The sequence below is a fragment of the Chiloscyllium punctatum genome, chromosome X, assembly GCF_047496795.1.
Source record: "Chiloscyllium punctatum isolate Juve2018m chromosome X, sChiPun1.3, whole genome shotgun sequence".
Taxonomy (NCBI): domain Eukaryota; kingdom Metazoa; phylum Chordata; class Chondrichthyes; order Orectolobiformes; family Hemiscylliidae; genus Chiloscyllium; species Chiloscyllium punctatum.
Genome location: NC_092791.1, coordinates 24969187 through 24989608, shown reverse-complemented (window position 1 = coordinate 24989608; position 20422 = coordinate 24969187). Strand labels below are relative to the sequence as shown.

Here is a 20422-nt window from a genome sequence, read left to right as displayed (position 1 = left end):
GGGGAATCTCAAACTAGAGGATGTAGTTACAGAATGTGGAGAGAGATACAAAACTGAGATATGAAGGAATTTCTTGAAACTACTGAATGTCTGGAATTTTCTCCCAGAGAGTTATACGGGCTAGATCACTGAAAGTATTTAGAGACTTGGGAGATTTTTGAAATATTGGCTGAATGGCCTACTCCTGCTCCTAATTCTTCTGTTCTTAGGTCTTAGTGCTAATATGCAAAACTTTAATGAAGGAAAGGTAGTTTGGATATTCCACCATGAGATGTTACAGGTGCATGTTCAACCATTTGCACAAAATCAGCCTGAATCAAAATGAGGTGCCAGTTGCATTCTGTACTGGCTCAAACCTGAAATAACAAGAGTTAATCTCTCCAGTGGCTCTCTTCTAATTTTGTACATTTGAATCGAGGATTTCCTATTTGCATTCTAATTGCTGCAGCAGGTAAATGATTAGATCACAATGTCAAGTGCATATGACAGTTACTGCAGTGCACACGTGAGGCAATGCCTCTGAAAGTCTGGCCAAAAGCAGTGGTGGCACCCTGGTCAGATCATTACCATCCCTGCAGAAATCTCAAATTTGAAAAACTAATCAGCCATTGTTGCAAACAACATAGTTATGCTTGAGACAGGTAACTACTGCTGAGCACCCTGCAGTAGTTCTTGTTTCCAAGTTCCGGTTGACCTATAATCAAAGATGAAGAAATTTAATAATTGTAAGAGTCTTGGCTCCTGAAAAGCCTGTCATTGTACAAACAGGAGCAAGTTACTTTTTCTTTTGTGTAGAATCCCAACAACGTGAAAAGAGGCCATTCAGCCAATTGAGTCCACACAGACCACCTGAAGAGCATCCCATCCAGATCCATGCACCCCCCCACCCCCCCGCATACATACATGCACTCCCACACAGGCGCACGCGTGCACACACACACACACTCACTCTCTCACTCTCTCACTCTCTCACTCTCTCACTCTCTCACTCTCTCACTCTCTCTCTCTCTCTCTCTCTCTCTCACCCCGACCTCCCCACCCCACGGCTAACCTGTATATCCCTGGATGCTATGGGCAACTTAGCATGGCCAATCCACCTTAGCCTGCACATCTTTGGACTATGGTAAACAGAAAAGCATCCAGAAGATTTAATCAATAGATTGTGTCACCTTGCCTGAATTGGCTATGGTGGATTAATGGAGTTCTTTCAGTGGGAGATTGTCTGTTTTGAGAACTTAATGACATGCAAGGAATGCTCCCCTAGTATTTTGTCTTTTAAGCTGTGAAACTAGAGTGCAGAGTTACTTTTTCCAAACACTGGTTTGGTTTATTAATATGTAATATTTTCTATTAGAAATTGCCCTGACTGAAATTCTACTTCAAAAAGGTTAATATTTAAAATGGGAATGTAATACATGGTAAATGTACCGTTTGAGTCCAGTTGCAATGAAACTGAAATCTCTTTGGACAGGATTGTGCTTAATTGCAGAATAAAATGATTTTTTTTAAGTAAGGTTCTAATGACCATCCTAGTATCAGTCAGAAATATTGTTAAATGACCATAATTGAATTAATAACTGGTTTTTTTTTCGGCTACATTTTAAAGTTGACATTTAATGGAATGTATCATATTGTCATGTTAAATTTAATTTCTAACCTGCAAGTGACATAATATATGGATCACTGATTTAACTTGAGAAACAGTTAAATGTCATGTACTTGCTTTATAGTACAATGCAAGGTAATGCTGTTTTTGCTGTACTTCATCACAGATCTACTAACAACAGAATTGAAGAATATGGATATGTTGGCTTCCTTGCCCACACCACCGCACAACCAAAATGAGGAGCTAAGGTTTTTATTCACAACTTTCACTTGTTCTTTCAACTATTTTCCTGAAAACCCTGCCCTGCGTTTGGGGGACTTCTTCTCAAGTGTGACATTTTACTGCCTGGCACATAAAAATTACACTATTTCAACACAATAGAAGGTGGAAGACATAACTGTCAGTATGGTCCTAATAAAGGCATTTCACTTTTATTACCCGTAATAGACCCCTAAATTATTTTTGAGTAAATATCAACAATAAGGTGACAGTTGGAAAATGCTGCTTTTGTAAGTTTTCAGTTTCCATTGTTTTTACCTGAGTAGAGATTGCTTATTTAAAAATGAAAACAGCTTTTAAATCTTCTATTTTTGTTTTGTTTTCAAATTTGAATCAAAACAAGTTAGATTGTTAAACTTTAAAGTTCACTGTGAAACAGCCAGAACACACTGATCTTTAATGAATGTGAAGATGGACTGAAATTGAAAAATAAGTTCAGAGACAGGATCTAGTTTAAAAAGAAATCGCATTATAACATTGCTGCTTACAACCCAGAATATTACAGCAGTTTTAAATCCTCCCAAAAAAAAATTAAGTTGTAATTTCTTTCTCAACAGTAGAGCAGAGATAGAAGAGGACCGACACACACCGGACAGCATTGTGCTGGCATCCTCACCGGAAAGTGTGTTTGGGCAAGAAACATCCAGGTTTCCCTTGCTGACTGAAATTAAGGAAGAGTCAATGGACCGTGCCCTTTCTCCTGTGATTCCCATAATTCCAGGAGCTTGTATTCCAGGTTAGTGCAAGGAATTAATAATTACCATTCAAGAAAGGCTCACTCGTGTAAAGCAGTGCTTGGTGAAAGTGATGGATTGTAATCAGAGGGGTTTAGATTCCAATTTTGCTCTTTATAATGTTTAATTCAAGGAAGTTGCATGTCATCCAGACTAAATGTTTAAACAAGCAAGGCTGGTGATGTACAAATGATGGCGGATTCAAGAGAGGTGGTAAAGAGACAAAGTTTGCTGTCAGTGTACATATGTTTGGTTAGTGTTAATAAGGGGCAACATGGAGATGAGAGATGAGAGGGCCAAAGATGGAAAGCTTGGATGTATTAGCGCAAGATTGCAATGAAAAGCCATTTCATGAGAGTCCGTGGCTTCGACTGGAGAGAGAGAGAGTGAACCATGCAAGGGCAGTCCACTCAGCTGGACAGGTGGACCAGATGTGCTGGATGCAGGGTGGTGTAGTTAATTGTGTCAGAGGTTGCAGACATTTGCAAGAGCTGAGCGATAATGCACCATGGACATAGTGATTTTTGACCTGAGGCATCTGTGTTGTGGCAGGAGCAGACAGTTGTCAAATATGATCAGAGAAAGATGGGGCACATGAAGTGACAAGGATAGTGGTGATGGGCTAGTAGTGTCAAAAGACAGAAGTCTAAGGTGGACTTTTTGAAGCTCTTATTTATTCCATGAAATGTTGACTTTGCTGTCTGGGCCAACATTTGTAGCCCATCTGGAATTTCAGTGATAAATGATGAGCTGCTGCTTTGAACCACTGTAGTCGATTTGCTGTAGGGACACCCACGATGCTAATAGGAAAGGAGTTCCAGCATTGTGCCTAGCAACAGTGAAGGAACTGGGATATATTTCCAACTCAGAAAAGTGTGTGGCTTGGAGAAGAGCTTTCAGATGTTGTATTCCCATATGTCTACAGCCCTCGTCCTTCTTGATGGTACTGGTCATGGGTTTGGAAGGTACTGTCTCAGGTGCCTTGTGAATTTCTGCACTGCATCTTGTAGTGCTGGTGGTTGAGGGAGCGAATGTTTGTGGATGTGGTGCTAGTCAAGCAGCTGCTTGTATTGTTGAAGCTTCACTCATCCAGGCAAGCGGTGGGTATTCCATCATTCTCCTGATTTGTGCCTTGTACATGGTGGATGGGATTTGGGGAGACAAGAGGTGTGTTGCATGCTGCAGGATTCCTAGCCTCTGACCTGCTTTTGTAGTCACAGTTCTTATTTGACTGGCCAAGTACAGTTTCAGGTTGACGATGCACGTGCCAGAATGGCACTTGGGTGGTCAGCAGTTTCAGGAGGATAAGGTCAAAAAAGCAGGAGATGGCTCTCGTAGAAAAGATGGCACTGGAGAGGCTTTGGGGGAAGAGAGAAATTTAAAGAAGGATGTGTGTGAAGAGCAAAGGAAATGGAATTGTTAACTTGGAGGAGTATACATTGGGAGAGGTGTGGTAGAGGCAGCCAAGCAGAGGGTCATGATGTTTGTCACTCATACAAGGATTAGGTGGTTGTGGTTGTGTTCGCCGAGCTGGGAATTTGTGTTGCAGACGTGTCGTCCCCTGTCTAGGTGACATCCTCAGTGCTTGGGAGCCTCCTGTGAAGCGCTTCACAGACGGGGAACAAAACGTCTGCAACACAAATTCCCAGCTCGGCGAACAGAACCACAACAACGAGCACCTGAGCTACAAATCTTCTCACAAACTTTGAGGATTAGGTGGGTTTGGAATGAGGAACTGCGATATGTGACTGTTGAAGGATATGGGCACGTTGTCAGGGATGAACTTGTATGTAATTGCGATAAAGAAAAGTGGTAGGATCAAGGAGATGACCAGTTAAATTGGTTGGACTTTCATGTTCCACAAAGGGAGAGTTGGTCATTGGGAGCACCCTAGTGCAAAATAAATTTCTACAGCATTTTTTCATCTTAACTCTTTATCACGACCATTTTTATGTTTCAGGTTTTTCTGCAACAAAGTTGAGAGTCTAATCCTACTTGTTTGAAGGTCACGTTTTTCTTTGTGGTCTAAATTTAGTGTTAAATTTATTTGCACTCTGTTTGAACCTTTGTCCTTCTCTTGGAATTTATTGCATGTACTACTATTACGACACAGACAGACAGCCAAATCAAATCAGCCTTTCCACCTCTGTATTCTCAATACAGTAAAAATAAAACCTTCAAAGACCCTCAAAATTGACTCCATGGTTCCTAACCAGACTTTTAAATAACTAATCCCAGACTCTGAAGTAATCAATTCTAGCCACCAGTTCTGTAGTTTAAACACAGTACTGAACAATTTATTAGTAATACAGTAACTTTAGTAGGAAGAAAAATAATCTAATAGATCTGTGCTTTAAACCCAACAGCCTTACTTTTCAGTCACATTCTGACACAGGACAAACAGACAAACACAGTTAAGAGATAAATAGAAGAAAATAACAAAACTGGCCAGATTATTTAAGTGGGTTTCACGACGTGTTGTTCCATGGGCATAGATGATGGTTTCTTGGTTGAATTTCTGAAGCTGTCAATCAGGATCATCTTTTCAGTTCACTCAGATAAAGGCGGTAATAATTAGTTTTCTACTGAGCTTCCAAGAGCTGCTCATGAGAGGTTAGACAGGGAGCTTTCAAATCTTCATGCTGTAGCACCAACAGATTCCTTTTTTCCACAGAAAACAGTCCAAAGCTCAATTCAAACTCTGACCACTCCCTGACAGACTGACCGTCTCTTCCATGAGGTCCCAGTTAGCATTCAACATTTGCTATCTACTTGAGCATGAAGTCTTTTCCAGACATGCTGGAAGCATTTCCCAGCTACTGATCTTGTGAATAGCCGACTTCTGCTATCTGTTTAAATATAATGTTCTTCCCCAGTGACGAAGCATCTCCAGAACCTTTTGGTTAGGAACCAGCCTGCAATTAACTTCCAGGCCTTGCCTCATGAATGAATAAAAGCCAATTTGATTGTTTTCCTTTTCCATAGAAGCTGTTACCCAGTGTCTTAAAAGTCATGTTTAGCTCACAGTTCCCAGTTCACAGCTCCAAACCAAAAATGAAAAAAAACACTAAAAACAATGGAAAAAAATCAGCAAGGGTTCCACTACTATTCTTATGATCATCCTCATAGCAGTCAGAAGAGTTGTTGAATGACCAGAACTGAATTATAGGCTACATTTTAAATACCTATTGAAGTTGACGCCTGAATGACCAAACCCATCCCGATTCTCACAATTTAATTTGAATTTAAATTATACTATAGCAATGATATAATGACCACTGTGTGGTGGATTTTTCTTGAGCTCTGGCCTTCCTTCACACAAGTCATCACCAAGCTAGGCCCCCTTTCGGGGATTACCATAATTAGTCTTGTTCCTTGGTCTGAGATAAAAATGTTGTTGTTGCCCAGCAAAAGTACCTCTACTGTGTAGGAAAAGAATGTCTTGTAGGTCACATCTGAGCAACGTAACAATGTCCGATCAACACATCTTAAGTTTGGTCTTGCACTTATGATAATGAAGAATGCCGAAGGGCATGCCAGGAAGGGCACCAGGGGTACCTGAAAATGAGGTCTCAACCTGGTAAAGCTACAAAACAAGACTGCAATTTGTGCCAATAGCATTAGCGGCAAGTGATAGACAGGATGTGGAAGTTCTGTGGAACTCTGGAACCTATGGAATGGAGGGTAGCTAGTTTAAACCCACTATTTTAAAAAGGAGGTAGAAAGAAAATAAGGAATTGTAGACCGGTTAACCTGACATCAGTAGTGGGGAAAATGCTGGAATTCATTGTAAAAGATTTAATAGTAGAGCACTTGGAAAACAGTGACAGGATTAGACAGTCAGCATGGATTTACAAAAGGGAAATCATGCTTGACACACCTTCTGGAATTTTTCAAAAATGTGTCTAGAGTTGATCAGGGGGAGCCAGTGGATGTGGTTTACTTGGAATTTCAGAACACTTTCAATGATGTCCCACATCCGAGATTAGCATGTAAAATATAAGCACATGGGAGTGGGAGTAGTATACTGACATGGATAGAGAACTAGCAGCAGACAGCAAACCGAATAGAAATAAATGTGTCTTTTTCCAAGTGGCAGGCAGTGAGTAGTAAGTACCACAAGGATCAATACTTGGACCCTAGCTATTCACAAAATATATTAATGATTTAGATGAGGGAACTAAATGTAGTGTCTGCATTTTTGCAGATGACACAAAGTTGAGTGGGAGGGTGAGCTGTGAGGAGGATGCAGAGATGCTTCAGTGTGAATTGGACAAGTTGAGTGGGTAAATGCAAAGTAGATAACATATAATGTGGATAAATATGAGGTTATCCACTTTGGTCGCAAAATTAGGAAGGCAGGTTATTATCCAAATGGTGACAGATTGGGAAAGGGGGAGGTGCATCAAGACCTGAATATCCTTGTACACCAGTCGCTGAAGGTAAACATGTAAGTACAACAGGTGGTGAAGAGGGCAAGTGTATGTTGGCCTTCATAGCGAACAGATTCATGTACAGGAGTAGGGGTGTCTTGCTGCAATTGTGCAGGGCCTTGCTGAGACCACGCCTATCATATTGTGTGCAGTTTTGGTCTCCTTAGGAAGAAGATAGGCAATCTGGCTATGGAGGGAGTGAATGACGATTTACCAGACTGATTCCTGGGGTAATATGACTGATGGTTGAAGAGAGACTGGATCAGTTAGGACTGGAATTTAGAAGAATGAGAGGGGATCTCATTGAAAGCTATAAAAGTCTAATGAGACTAGACAGGGTAAATGCAGGAAGGATGTTCCCTTTGACTGGGAACTCCAAAACTGGGGGCACGGTCCAAGAATAATGAGTAGGCTATTTAGGATTGAGTTGAGGAGAAATGTCCTCACCCAGAGAGTGGTGAGCTTGTGGAATTCTGTTACAGAAAGTGGCTGAGGTCAAGTTATTGAAAGTGTTCAAGAGCTAGATATCATTTTTTGGGCTAAAGGAGATGGGGTGAAAGCAGGAACAGGGTACAGAATGGATGATCAACCATGATCATCATGAATGACAGAACAGGCTTAAAGAGCCAAGTGGCCTGCTGCTGCTCCAGTTTTATTGCGTTTTTATTCCACAACCAATGGATAACATTGGTGTTCTGCAGTCCTGCCAAATTCAACAATGGCTGATGGTGCAGAATTAAACAAATCACCGGAAGAGTACACACTACAAACATCCCCATCTTCCATGATTGGGAAGTCCAGCACATCAGTAAAAGATGAGGCTGAAGTGTTTATCACAATTTTTTGCCAACTTGATTCACTCCACATGAAATTAAGAAGCAGCTGGTGTCAGAGTTCTGCAAAGGCTGTGGGCCCTGACAGCATTCTGGCAATGATACTGAAGATGTGTTCTCCCAAGCCTTCTGCGCCCTAGCCCTTAACCAAGCTGTTACCAGCATAGCGACAACATTGGCACCTAGCAGGTAAAGTGGAAAATTGCCCAGTTATGCCCTGTTCAAAAGTAGACAAATCCAGTGTGGCCAGGTGTTGCCCAATCTATCTACTCTCGGTAGTCAGTAAATTGATGAAAGGGGTCATCAACAGTATTATCAAGCAGCATTTAACAATAACCTGCCAATGGCTTGGTTTGGGTTCTGCAAGGACTACTCTGCTTTTGACCTGATTACAGCCTTGGTTCAAACATGTACGAAAGAGCTGACCTCCAGAGGTGGTGAGAGTACTTTCCTTGACATCAAATTAGCATTTGTTTACATGTGTCATCAAGGGCCCCTATCAAAACTAGAATCAGTGGGAATTGGGTGGAAAATTATTTTGCTGGTTGGAATCATGACAGCACAGAGGAACATAGTTGTGGCTGTTGGAGGTCAGTCATCTCAGCTGCAGGACATCTCTGATGTTCCTCAGGGAAGTGTGCTCAGACCAGTCATCCTCAACTGCTTCATCAATGATGTTCCTTCCATCATAAGGTCAGAAGTGGGAATGTTTGCTGATGAGTAGACAATGTTCACCATTTGTGACTTCTCATGTACTGAAGCAGTCCATGCCCAAATGCAGCAAGACCTGAACAATATCCAGGTTTGGACTGCCAAGTAGTATTTGCGCCACACAAGTGCATGGGTTGCCAGTCTCCAACAAGAGAATCTCACCATTGCATCTTGATACTCGATGGCAATACCATCACTGAAACCCCCACAATCAAAATCCTGGGGGGTCAACATTGACCAGAAACTGAACTGGTCTATCTATATAAATACTATGACTATAAGAGCAGGTCAGAGGCTGAGAATTTTGAAGCGAGTGCTTTGCTTTCTGATTCCCCAAAGCATGCCTGCCATCTACAAGGTACAAGTCAGGAATGTGGTGGAATTCACCCCACTTGCCTGGATGAGTGCCACTCCAATAACATTCAGGAAGCTTGATAAAGCATCCCACTTGATTGCCACCTTGTCTGCAAGTATTCATTCTCTCCACCACCCATGCACGCACAGTAGCAGCAGTGTATTCACTCTATAAGATGCACTATAAGAATTCACAAAGTCTCCTTAGACAGCAGCTTCTAAACCCACAGCCACTCACATCTAGGTCAAGGGCAGCCAATATATGGGAACGCTATCAAGTTGCCCTCCAAGCCATTCACCATCCTGACTTGGAAATGTATAGCATTTCCCAGATCCTGTTACTCCCTCCTTCGTGGCATTATGCAGCTACCTAAAGCAAATGGACTGTTGCAGTTTAAGAAAGCAGCTTGCCACCATCCACTTGAGGGTAACAAGGGATGGGTAATAAATGCTGGCCCAGCTCGTAATGCTCATTCCATGAATGAATTTTTTTGAAGACGTGGAGTGCATCTCTGTTCAAATAAATAAATATAACCTTGTGAATGGAGTAATCTTTTACAAATTAACAAAACAAGCCATGTTATTTGATCCGTACACTCTTGAGTTAGTTTGAATTTCTAATTTGCACTTTTTATTCATTGTTTTTTTCCTTAGTATTTCCGGATGCAAAGCCATTTGTAAATATAGAGCCACTTGTGGAAAATACTGAGAAGGGTGTGTCTTTGCCTGAGCCATGGAAGAGTGGTAAAGGAAACCAAGTTGCAGTCACACTGGATGTCTCAGGAGCAGCTGCCAAGGTAGCTATATCATATACTGTGAAAGTCCTGCCCTGGTTTGTCTTTCCAAAATATAACACCTCTCATTTATCTCAATGAAACTCCCATCTTCCATTCTTCGGCCCACTGGCCCAGGTGATCAAGATCCGTTGTACTCTGAGATAACCTCCTTCACTGTCCAATGTGCAATCAATTTTAGTGTCATCTGCAAATTTGCTGACCATGCCTCCAATATTCTCATCCAAATTATTTATAGAAGTGATGACCAACAGTGGATGCAGCACATCGCTGGTCACAGGCCTTCAGTCTGAACAACTGGGGCGGCACGGTGGCACAGTGGTTAGCACTGCTGCCTCACAGTGCCAGAGACCTGGGTTCAATTCCTGCCTCAGGCGACTCTCTGTGTGGAGTTTGCACATTTTCCCCGTGTCTGCGTGGGTTTCCTCCGGGTGCTCCGGTTTCCTCCCACAGTCCAAAGATGTGCAAGTCAGGTGAATTGGCCGTGCTAAATTGCCCGTAGTGTTAGGTAAGGGGTAGATGTAGGGGTATGGGTGGGTTGTGCTTCGGCGGGGCGGTGTGGACTTGTTGGGCCGAAGGGCCTGTTTCCACGCTGTAAGTAATCTAATCTAATCTAAAACAAACTCTCTCCTACCACCTCTGTCTCATACCACCAAGCCAGTTTTGTATCCAGTTGGCAAGCTCTCCTTAAATCCCATGTGACCTAACCTTACTAACCAGTCTACCATGCACAACTTTGTCGAAGGCCTTGCGAAATTGCATGTAGACAATGTCTCCCGCTCTGCCTCCATCTGTTGTCTTGGTCACCTCTTCAAAACACTCCAAATTTGTGCAACATGATTTCCCACACACAAAGTCATGCTGACTATCCTTAAACAATCCTGATCAGTACAAAAACTAATGAGCTTGTTTTCAATAACAATGCATTTCTACTGTGTTTTTTTTTATATAGGACATAAACAGAATGATGACAACTTTTGCTCAGTTGCTTCAGATGAAAATCCCAAGTTCTTATGAGGTTACATCTGTTTCTGACAGTCCACATTCTTTTTTACCTGATGGGAAAAAACCCATCTTGGATGCTCCTGATCAAGGTAAGTGAAAGGTTGTGCCTTTCTTGGAGGAAGTCATCTATACCAGTCACCAGGAATCGGTTTAAAATAGGTTGATGTGCCCTTTCAGAATGGTGTTCCTTACAGACTATCTTGAATACAGCACTCAACCTTTTAAGAATGAGATAAAAATGAAGTGCTAGCAATACTCAGGTGAGGCAGCATCCGTGAAGAGAGAAACAAAGTTAATGTTTAAGTCAATGGCCTTACATCAACATTTTTTGTTTTGACTTCAGGTTTTGAGCTTTTATTTCAGATTGAGATACTGTCTTTGGACGGTATGAGATCTAACTTGCCTATAAGTCAAAAGTAATGGTCCAAGGACATGATCAATGTTCTTATTAGGTTTTTCCCTGATTTTGCACCAGCACCTTGTAAGTTGAAGTGCTAATATATACAAATTTGCCCTTTCCATTCTATATTTTCACTAAGATTGGATCTTATTATGCCTCGGGATTCAAATGAAATTGCCATCTTGTAGCACTTTGTCCGTCTGCAAGTATTCTCTCACAAATTCATGAAAAAATGCTATTTGCATCTTCGCAGGCAGCATACAAATCTTACCGATTATGCATTTGACCTCAGTGCCCTCAAAAGAAAATTGTGGAGAATATTTTCCCAAGCTTTCCACATCCAAAAAGATGGTGAAACAAATATTTATTTCAGAATTCAGCATTTTAAAAAAAATAGAAGTTGCAGCACTGAAACAGACCTTTAAGCCCAGCTAGTCTTTGTTGCTGTTATCCTCCATGTAAACAGTAGCCTGAAACCCACATGCTTGCTCAATCCCCATTTGTCCATGTCACCTATTAAATTTGTTCTCTTTCAGGGATTATATCCTTGTGAAAGTTGTTAATTCCATATGTGTGGTGACTATATTGTGTGCCAGTGTGCAACTGATTCCTTTTACTGATATTTGTATCGTCAAGTCTACAAACTAATACATATTTTTTTCAAAACATTGGCTAATCTGCTGACCCAAGTAAGTGAGTGCCCTCAACTGTGCTTTTCGCAAATTCTTTCAAGGTGGAAATGAGATAAATGAGGAAGAACATGCTTGCCCAAAGCTGTGATTGTAATTTTAATTCTTAACTGAATTTCAACATTTAAACAGAAGAACTCTGCTGGAAATCAAAAACAAAATCACAAATTGCTGGAAAAACACGTCTGGCAGCATCTGTGGAGAGAAAGCAGAGTTAACATTTTTGTTCCTGTGACCCTTCTTTCAAAATAAAGCTCGTACATGAATGAGAGCTGGTGCAAGGCCACATGACATAGCAGCAACAACAGCAGCTCCCCCCCCCCCCCCCCCCAAACAAAAGAAAGAGCCACAAGAATATGCAGTCCAACAATTATTCCATAGGGCCACCATTCCCTTTAAGATACATAGAGTCATAGAGATGTACAGCATGGAAACAGACCCTTTGATCCAACCAGTCCATGCTGACCAGATATCTGCATGCCTCACTCTGCAGCAATCTAATGCTGTATGCCACACAGACAAAGAATAATTAGAAGGAACATTGGCTGTTAGTGTTGTGTAGTACAGTGTCCCAATTGCTGTCTTTTTGTGGGGTCGAGGATAGAACTTTTTGAAAAAAAAGACTTGCCAACATTTTCAACCAGTTTGGGATGTTAGTTGGTCATTACTACTTTCTGGATTTCTTGTAGTGGGTTCCAAAGAAGAACCAATGGATCTGGAGAAACTAGTGCTGGAAAAACATAATTGGTTCAAACAGTATGATGTCTCATTACCAGGCTCTACTGTTAAAGCATCAGGAAAAGAGCTTGCAACTGTCACGCCGGTATGTATGTATTCTTGGTCATGGTGCTCCCGTTACTTTGGGGAAAGGGAAATTAAGTAAGTCTAGTGATGCATCATTGATATCCATCATCTCTTGGAGCTTGCTTGTCCTCATTAGAGAAACAATAAAGAATTTCCCAGTTTTCTTAAAATTGGGAACAGTGGTTAATTTTTTTTTTAGTCTTCCCCCAAGAGTTGACATTAGGAGGCTAGTAGGGAGTCTGGTACATAATATCTGATCAATAGAACAACCATTAATGGGCTTTATGGTTTTACTTATCTTTAATTCTTCGTGAGCTTAGATAGCTACGATAGGTTATAACAGCTTGACTTTGGGTCAATTTATTGTTCTAAATCCAGAATTATCCTCTGAAATGGAAAAGACCTGGAGTACCAAATCATGTGAGTGGCAATAGGAGTCATAAGCAACAGGTGGGTTTTACAGATCCTTCTGTCGGAAGGAGAACAGCAACACAGAAAGGATTAAGGAGAGTATTGAAGTATAGGCTCAATGCTGTGTTACCAAGGAAAGAGCAGAGGGGATCAGGTAGGGAAATTAGGCCAGAGTTGGAAGAACTGAGGGTGCATGCTGAAACACACAGGTGAAGATGGTGGCAGGGAAATGGAAAGACCAGGCATTGCAGGCAAGATCAAGAATTTGAAAGCAGTGCACTAGGAATTGGAAGCTGGTCCATACAAGATTGATTGGGATAGTGTTTTGGATGTGCAGTAAGGTGAGAGTGATGGAGTTTTAGATGATGCAATTTGCAAAGTTTTTTTTTGTAGAGGACTTGATTATTGTTTTGACAATCATTTGGAAGAATTTATTGATAAGTAATGCTTTTGAGTCCATATATTATAATGGCCATTTTTTCTTTATCTTTTCAGGAAGTTTCCTCGGACTGTCCAATAAAGGAAAGAATTGTAGTGCATCATTATAGTAACAATATGTCTGTCCTAGATGTTCACCAGCTTCCCATATTACAACCAGAGAGCTCTCCACTCTCGTCCCCCAGTGTATCGTCACCTGGGACTCCAGCAGAGTCAAATAAACCTGATCCACCAGTCGAGTCACCAAAAATCAAACATTCTCTTCCACTGGATGAAAAGCAGTTTGAGGAACCTCCGCCACAAATGAAGAGGTGGAGGGGAATCCGTTGGAAACGTTTGGAGTTTAAAGTCTTATTTCACAAGGGGAAGTTTAAGCATGTGTTTCAGCATGAAATTGAAGAACTTATTCAGAAACTGGGAACATCATTAAAACCAGACCCCCTGCCCAAGGACACTAGGAGATGCTGCTTCTGTCATGAAGAAGGTGATGGAATGACAGATGGGCCTGCAAGACTCTTGAACCTTGATTTGGATTTGTGGGTCCACCTAAACTGTGCATTGTGGTCCTCTGAAGTCTATGAGACTCAGGCAGGGGCACTGATAAATGTGGAAGTGGCTTTTCACCGAGGACTCACCACGAAGTGTGCTTTTTGTCAGAAGACTGGAGCCACTACTGGTTGTCATCGGGTGCGATGCCCAAACACCTATCATTTTGCTTGTGCTATTCGTGCCCGTTGTATGTTTTTTAAGGACAAGACAATGCTTTGCAGTCAACATAAACTGAAGGGAGCGAATGAGCAGGAAATTAGATGTTTTGCTGTTTACCGCCGTGTCTACATTCAGCGAGATGAAGTGAAGCAGATCGCTAGCATTGTACAGCGTGGCAAGCGCAGTCACATGTTTAGGGTTGGTGGACTGATTTTCCATACCATTGGTCAGTTGCTGCCCCATCAGATGCAGGAATTCCACAGTGTGACAGCTCTTTATCCCATTGGATATGAAGCAACACGGATTTATTGGAGCATGCGATACACTAACAAGCGTTGCTGCTACCACTGCACCATCAATGATACAAATGGGAAACCGGAGTTTGGCATCCAGGTTATTGAGCAAGGGCATGAGGATCTGATTGTTACTGATTGGACCCCACAAGGTAAGAGCAGTTTGTGCTTGTCAGGGTAAGTTTTTTTTCACTGGACAATAGAATTATAATTATTTTCAACACTTTGTAATTCTGTGTAAATTTCACATAGGTAATGCTGTTGCTTTGTACTTCTAATATAATATTGAACTTTATGTAGACTAAGTACTATGGACACCCCACCGCTCCCACCCCAACCACCACCACTGCCGTCCCAGTAGTCAGTAGGAAATTGAGAAACTAAACTTGAGGAGATCTCAATTAACTGTCAGAATAATAGGGTGGTTATGGTGGGGGATTTTAATTTTCCAAACAGACTAGGACTGCCATTGTGTTAAAGGCTTGGACGGAGAGGAACTTAAGTGTGTACAAGAAACATTTCTGATTCAGTATGTGGATGTACCTACTAGAGAAGGTGCAAAACTTGACCTACTCTTGGGAAATAAGGCAGAGCAGGTGACTGAGGTGTCAGTGGGGGAGTACTTTGGGACCAGCGACCATAATTCTACTAGTTTTAGAGTAGTGATGGAACAGGATAGATCAGATCTAAAAGTTAAAGTTGTAAATTGGAGGAAGCTCGATTTTTGACGATATTAGGCAAGAACTTTCAAAAGTTGATTGGGGACAGATGTTTGCAGGTAAAGGGACAGCTGAAAAATGGGAAGCCTTTAAAAATGAGATAAAGAGAGTCCAGGGACAGTGTGTTCCTGTTCGGGTGAAGGGCAAGGCTGGATGACTCAAGAAATTGAGGGTTTGGTCAAGAAAAAGAAGTAAGCATATGTCAGATTATAGACAGCACACGTTGAGCAAATCCTCAGAGTATAAAGGCAATAGGAGTATACTTGAGGGAAATCAGGAGGGCAAAAAGGGACACTAGATAGCCTTAGCAAACTAGGTAAAGGAGAATCTAAAGGGATTTGGTTCGTACATTAAGGACAAAAGAGTAACTCGGGAGAGAATAGAGCCCCTCGAAGATCAGCAAGTCCACCTATATATGGAATCACAAGAGATGGGGAAGATCCTACATGGGTATTTTGCATCAGGGTTAACTGTGGAGAAGGACATTGAAAATACAGAATGTGGGGAAATAGATAGACATCTTGAAAAATGTCCATATTACAGAGGAGGTGGTGCTGGACAGCTTAAAATGCATAAAAGTGGATAAATACCTGGAATCTGATCAGGTATACCTTGGAACTTTGTGGAACGCTAGGGAAATGATTGCTGGGTCCCTTGCTGAGATATTTGTATCATCAGTAGTCACAGGTGAGGTGCTGTAAGACTTGGAGGTTGGCTACCATGGTGCCACTATTTAAGGAAGGTGGTAAGGAAAAGCCAGGGAACTATAAACCGGTGAACCTGACATCTGAGTTGTTGGGGAGAATCATGAGGGAAAGGATTTACGTGTATTTGGAAAGGCAAGGACTGATTAAGGATAGTCAGCATGGCTTTGTGCATGGAAAGTTGTGTCTCACTAACTTGATTGAATTTTTTGCAGAAGTAACAAAGAGGAGGGCAGAGCAGTAGACGTGATCTATATGGACTTCGTTTAAAAAATTTTTAACTTTGTCTACCCCAGTCCAAGACTGGCACCTCCACACTATATGGACTTCAGTAAGACGTTCATTAAGGTTCCTCATGGTAGACTGGTCAGCAAGGTTAGATTACATGGAATACAGGGAGAACTTGCCATTTAGATATAGAACTGGTTCGAAGGTAGAAGACAGGGTGATGATGGTTGCTTTTCACACTGAAGACTATTGACCAGTGGTGTACCAAAGGATCGATGCTGAGTCTAGTGCTTTTTGACATTTATATAAATTATTTGGATGTGAGAAATTCATGAAGGGCATGGATAGAGTAAATTGACAAGGTCTTTTCCCCAGAGCACTGGGGAAGTCAAAAACTAGAGGGCGTAGGTTTAAGGGGGGGGGGGCGGTGAGAGGGTTTAAAAGGGACCTAAGGGGCAACTTCACACAGAGGGTGGTGCATGTATGGAATGAGCTGCCAGAGGCAGTGGTGGAGGTTGGTACAATTACAACATTTAAAAGGCATCTGGATGGGTTTGTGAATAGGAAGGGTTTAGAGGTATATGGGGGAAGTGCTGGCAAATGGGACGACGTTAATCTAGAATATCTGCTCGACATGGACAAGTTGAACTGAAGGGTCTGTTTCTATACTGTCCATTTCTATGACTCTAACTGAATGGCTGCCTCTCGTGCTGTTCTATGATTTTAATGTTGCGAGCTAATTATTGTTCTGGTAATTTGGAAATATTATTCTTCCTCTTTAGTTGTTTATGGAAATTAAACTAGTAGTTTCAGTCATTACCCTGAATAGTCAGATGATCTCTTCATACATCTCTATGCTTCACAATACAGTTTTATTTTAGACTACACTATTAGTCCTGTTCCTCATATCGTTGACAGTTTATACAGAAAGTCTAAATTGTCATTTATGATTTGCTTTTGTCTTAAACTGAAGTCTTGCTGACTAATTACTATTGAAGCAAAACTTAAATGGATTTTTTGCTCTTGACAAGTCACCAAAGCTATCTTGAGCTTTGGCAAACTATATCTTAATTTGGTCAAATGTGTTTGAGGTTACTTATCCCATTATCCAAGGTTTGGCAAAATGTTAGGTCTTCATTATTTACTGCTTGTAACCTCTCTTTCAATGGAATTCCAAAGCTAAGCACTTATCCAAAGGGATAGGCAGAGCTTTTTTATCGTGCTGAGTTCTTAATGATAATATGTTTCAGAGGTTTCCCTTGGATGTCAGAAACCTAACTGTGTAGTTAAACATTATTCAAAGCATAAAGATGATCTCTGGTGTTATAGACCAGACTAAACCCCCTCCGAAATATATTAAGATAATGTAGACCTTACTTTTTTCTTATTTCAAAGAAAAGTGTAAGGCATTCCATTCCAGATGCAATTCAGTTGATCAAACTATTTGACGTTATGCAAGACACTTTATTTTTGCACAACAGTTAAAATACAGACAAAATAAAAATAAAAGAATTGGCTTAACTGTAACTCTTCTGAAATTCTTAACAAAATAATAGATATATTGACGCCTACTAATTAACTGTTCCTTTATAGTAACGTCCCATAAACACACCCTTCGTAAAGGCAAATTTAGTAAAACAGATTGAAGAGAACCCCAGCTTTTAGCTGTAACAGAGAGGAATACGAGCTTCCACATCCAGCTTCAAGACCCTAGCAACAGCAGAAAGCCTAAACTAAAAATCCTGGTTCTGCGGTAGCTTGACACTACCCATTTAGGTTGCTTCTATTATTCTAATGTTTTTTAAAAACACCAAGGCCTCTCGAGCTGTTTATTGGCTTGAGTAGGCTGCTCGGTACCTCTGTCTCAACCTTTCTTCATTTTTAAAAAAAAATGCAAAATACACCTTAAAACCATAGTATTGTTACGCTCAGACTTAACCAGTGATTTTATATTTCCTCCTTGTGAGTCTTCAATAGTCTCGCAGAACATTTAAAAACAAACTCACTCTGTCAAGACAAATTGATTTGTCCAAGTTGTGGCCTTGGAGCTTGTGCTTATGACTTTGTAGACAAGTTAGTGATGCTTTATGTAGATGACACTTTGTCAGTACAGCGAAAGTTTATCCCACAATCTTTCAGTCCATTGTGTTACTGATCTCTGGACAATGGCACATTGTGTGCTTCCCTGGAACTTGTTATGCTCATATACCTCCAAATGACTCACTTAAGAGCAACCTTAGCAGAGACTTAGGAACTAGTTGGTTGCTATTTCTACACATCAAGAGTTGGTGTGTTCACCACACAGTAGGAGTAAATAGCTTGACCTTGTTTTGGCAGGGAATGGTTGAGGAGATACATAAGCACGCTATGTTTGGTGTTTTGTAATTCTAATATTTCTGCAGACCCCCGCCATACAAGCATCCAAGCTATGTTTTCCATTTATTCCCTATATTTCTCAGGTGTTTGGAACCGAATTCTTGAACCAATTGTGCAACTGCGGAAAGAAGCGGAAATGTTACGACTTTTTCCTGATTACATTAAAGGAGAGGACATGTTTGGACTCACTATTCATGCTGTTCTAAGGATTGCAGAGTCGGTAAGAAGAAAGGCTCCAAGGAGAGAAATACTTGCAAAAAAAATGAAATTAATAGATTACAGGTTTTAAAATGTACATACTTAAGCCATGTCCAACCTGTAACTTGATGTAAGATTTAAATTCAGAAATATTTTGATGAATGGCTGTGCGGCTACCCCCCATCATGTAGGTTTGCTCGCTGAGCTGGAAGGTTCATTTCCAGACGTTTCGTTATCCTACTAGGTAACATCTTCATTGGGCCTCAGGCGAAGCAATGCTGAAAATTGCTGCTTTCTATTTATACGTTTGGGTTTCTTTGGATTAGTGATGTCATTTCCTGTGGTGAAGTCACTTCCTGTTCCTTTTTTCAGGAGGTGGTAAATGGGGTCTAACTCAATGTCTTTGTTAAGTGTGTTCCGGTTGAAATGCCATGCTTCTAGGAATTCCCATGCGTGTCTTTGTTTGGCTTGTCCTAGGATGGATGTGTTGTCCCAGTCAAAGTGGTGTCCTTCCTCATCTGTATCTAAGGATACTAGTGAGAGAGGTTGATGTCTTTTTGTGGCTAGTTGGTGTTCATGTATCCTGGTGGCTAGTTTTCTGCCTCTTTGTCCAATGTAGTGTTTGTTACAGTCCTTGCATGGTATTTTGTAAATGACGTTAGTTTTGCTCATCTGTATAGGATCTTTCAAGTTCATTAGCTGCTGTTTTAGTGTGTTGGTGGGTTTGTGGGCTACCATGATGCCAAGGGGTCTGAGTAGTCTGGCAGTGACAAACACTACATTGGACAAACAGGCAGAAAACTAGCCACCAGGATACATGAACACCAACTAGCCACAAAATGACATCAACGTCTCTCACTAATATCCTTAGATACAGATGAGGAAGGACACCACTTCAACTGGGACAACACATCCATCCTAGGACAAGCCAAACAAAGACACGCACGGGAATTCCTAGAAGCATGGCATTCCAACCGGAACACACACAACAAAGACATTGAGTTAGACCCCATCTACCACCCCCTGAGAAAAGGAACAGGAACTGACTTCACCACAGGAAATGACATCACCAACCCAAATGTATAAATTAGAAAGCAGGAATTTTCAGCATTGCTTCGCCTGAGGCCCACTGAAGATGTTACCTAGTAGGGTAACGAAACGTCTGGAAATGAACCTTCCAGCTCAGCGAGCAAACCTACATCCGAAACTTCAACCTGAGCTACAAATCTTCTCAAAACTCGTTAATATGGTCAGGTGACCGAGTGGGGCAAACTGTGTTTACAATCATCTTCGCTTGAAGATTTATAAAATAAAGGTTGATTTATTTTCCAAACTTAGTGATTAATCTCAACATACCATCAGTAATACGCTTATATACATCGCACCTGTACCATCATCCAACTCCTCTCATGTGAGCATTGTAAAACATGATATGGCATTGAGCCACAAGGAGATAAATGACCAAAAGCTTGGTCAAAGAGGTATTTTTGGGGGGTTGTGGAATTTGAGGACTCAGAGAGATGTGGGGGTGTGGGAATTTTGAAATTATGTTATTGCTGCACTGGGAGCTGGTATTCGTCAGGAAGCACCAGTATGATTGGTGAAAGGTTTGAGTTAAGACAAGAGGAGCCACAGATGAGCAGAGGTAAGGGCAAAGTTGTTGTGGGAGCGAGCAGTCTCAGTGATGCTGCAAATATTTGGTCAG

General features: G+C 41.3%; 1 protein-coding gene across 19 annotated transcripts in view; it reads left to right on the top strand.

Moving 5' to 3' along the window:
• The window catches only part of kmt2d (lysine (K)-specific methyltransferase 2D), a 247467-nt gene that overhangs the window by 208334 nt on the left and 18711 nt on the right, over positions 1-20422 (top strand). For 15 of the 19 annotated variants that reach the window (XM_072566973.1, XM_072566979.1, XM_072566969.1 and 12 more), the window contains 7 exons: positions 1773-1854; positions 2443-2621; positions 9605-9747; positions 10697-10838; positions 12528-12661; positions 13549-14644; positions 18603-18739. In XM_072566973.1, coding sequence (XP_072423074.1) covers positions 1773-1854; positions 2443-2621; positions 9605-9747; positions 10697-10838; positions 12528-12661; positions 13549-14644; positions 18603-18739 — 1913 coding nt within the window. The remainder of the gene's footprint in view (positions 1-1772; positions 1855-2442; positions 2622-9604; positions 9748-10696; positions 10839-12527; positions 12662-13548; positions 14645-18602; positions 18740-20422) is intronic. The other 4 variants (XM_072566978.1, XM_072566977.1, XM_072566965.1 and 1 more) reach the window with 1 other exon arrangement.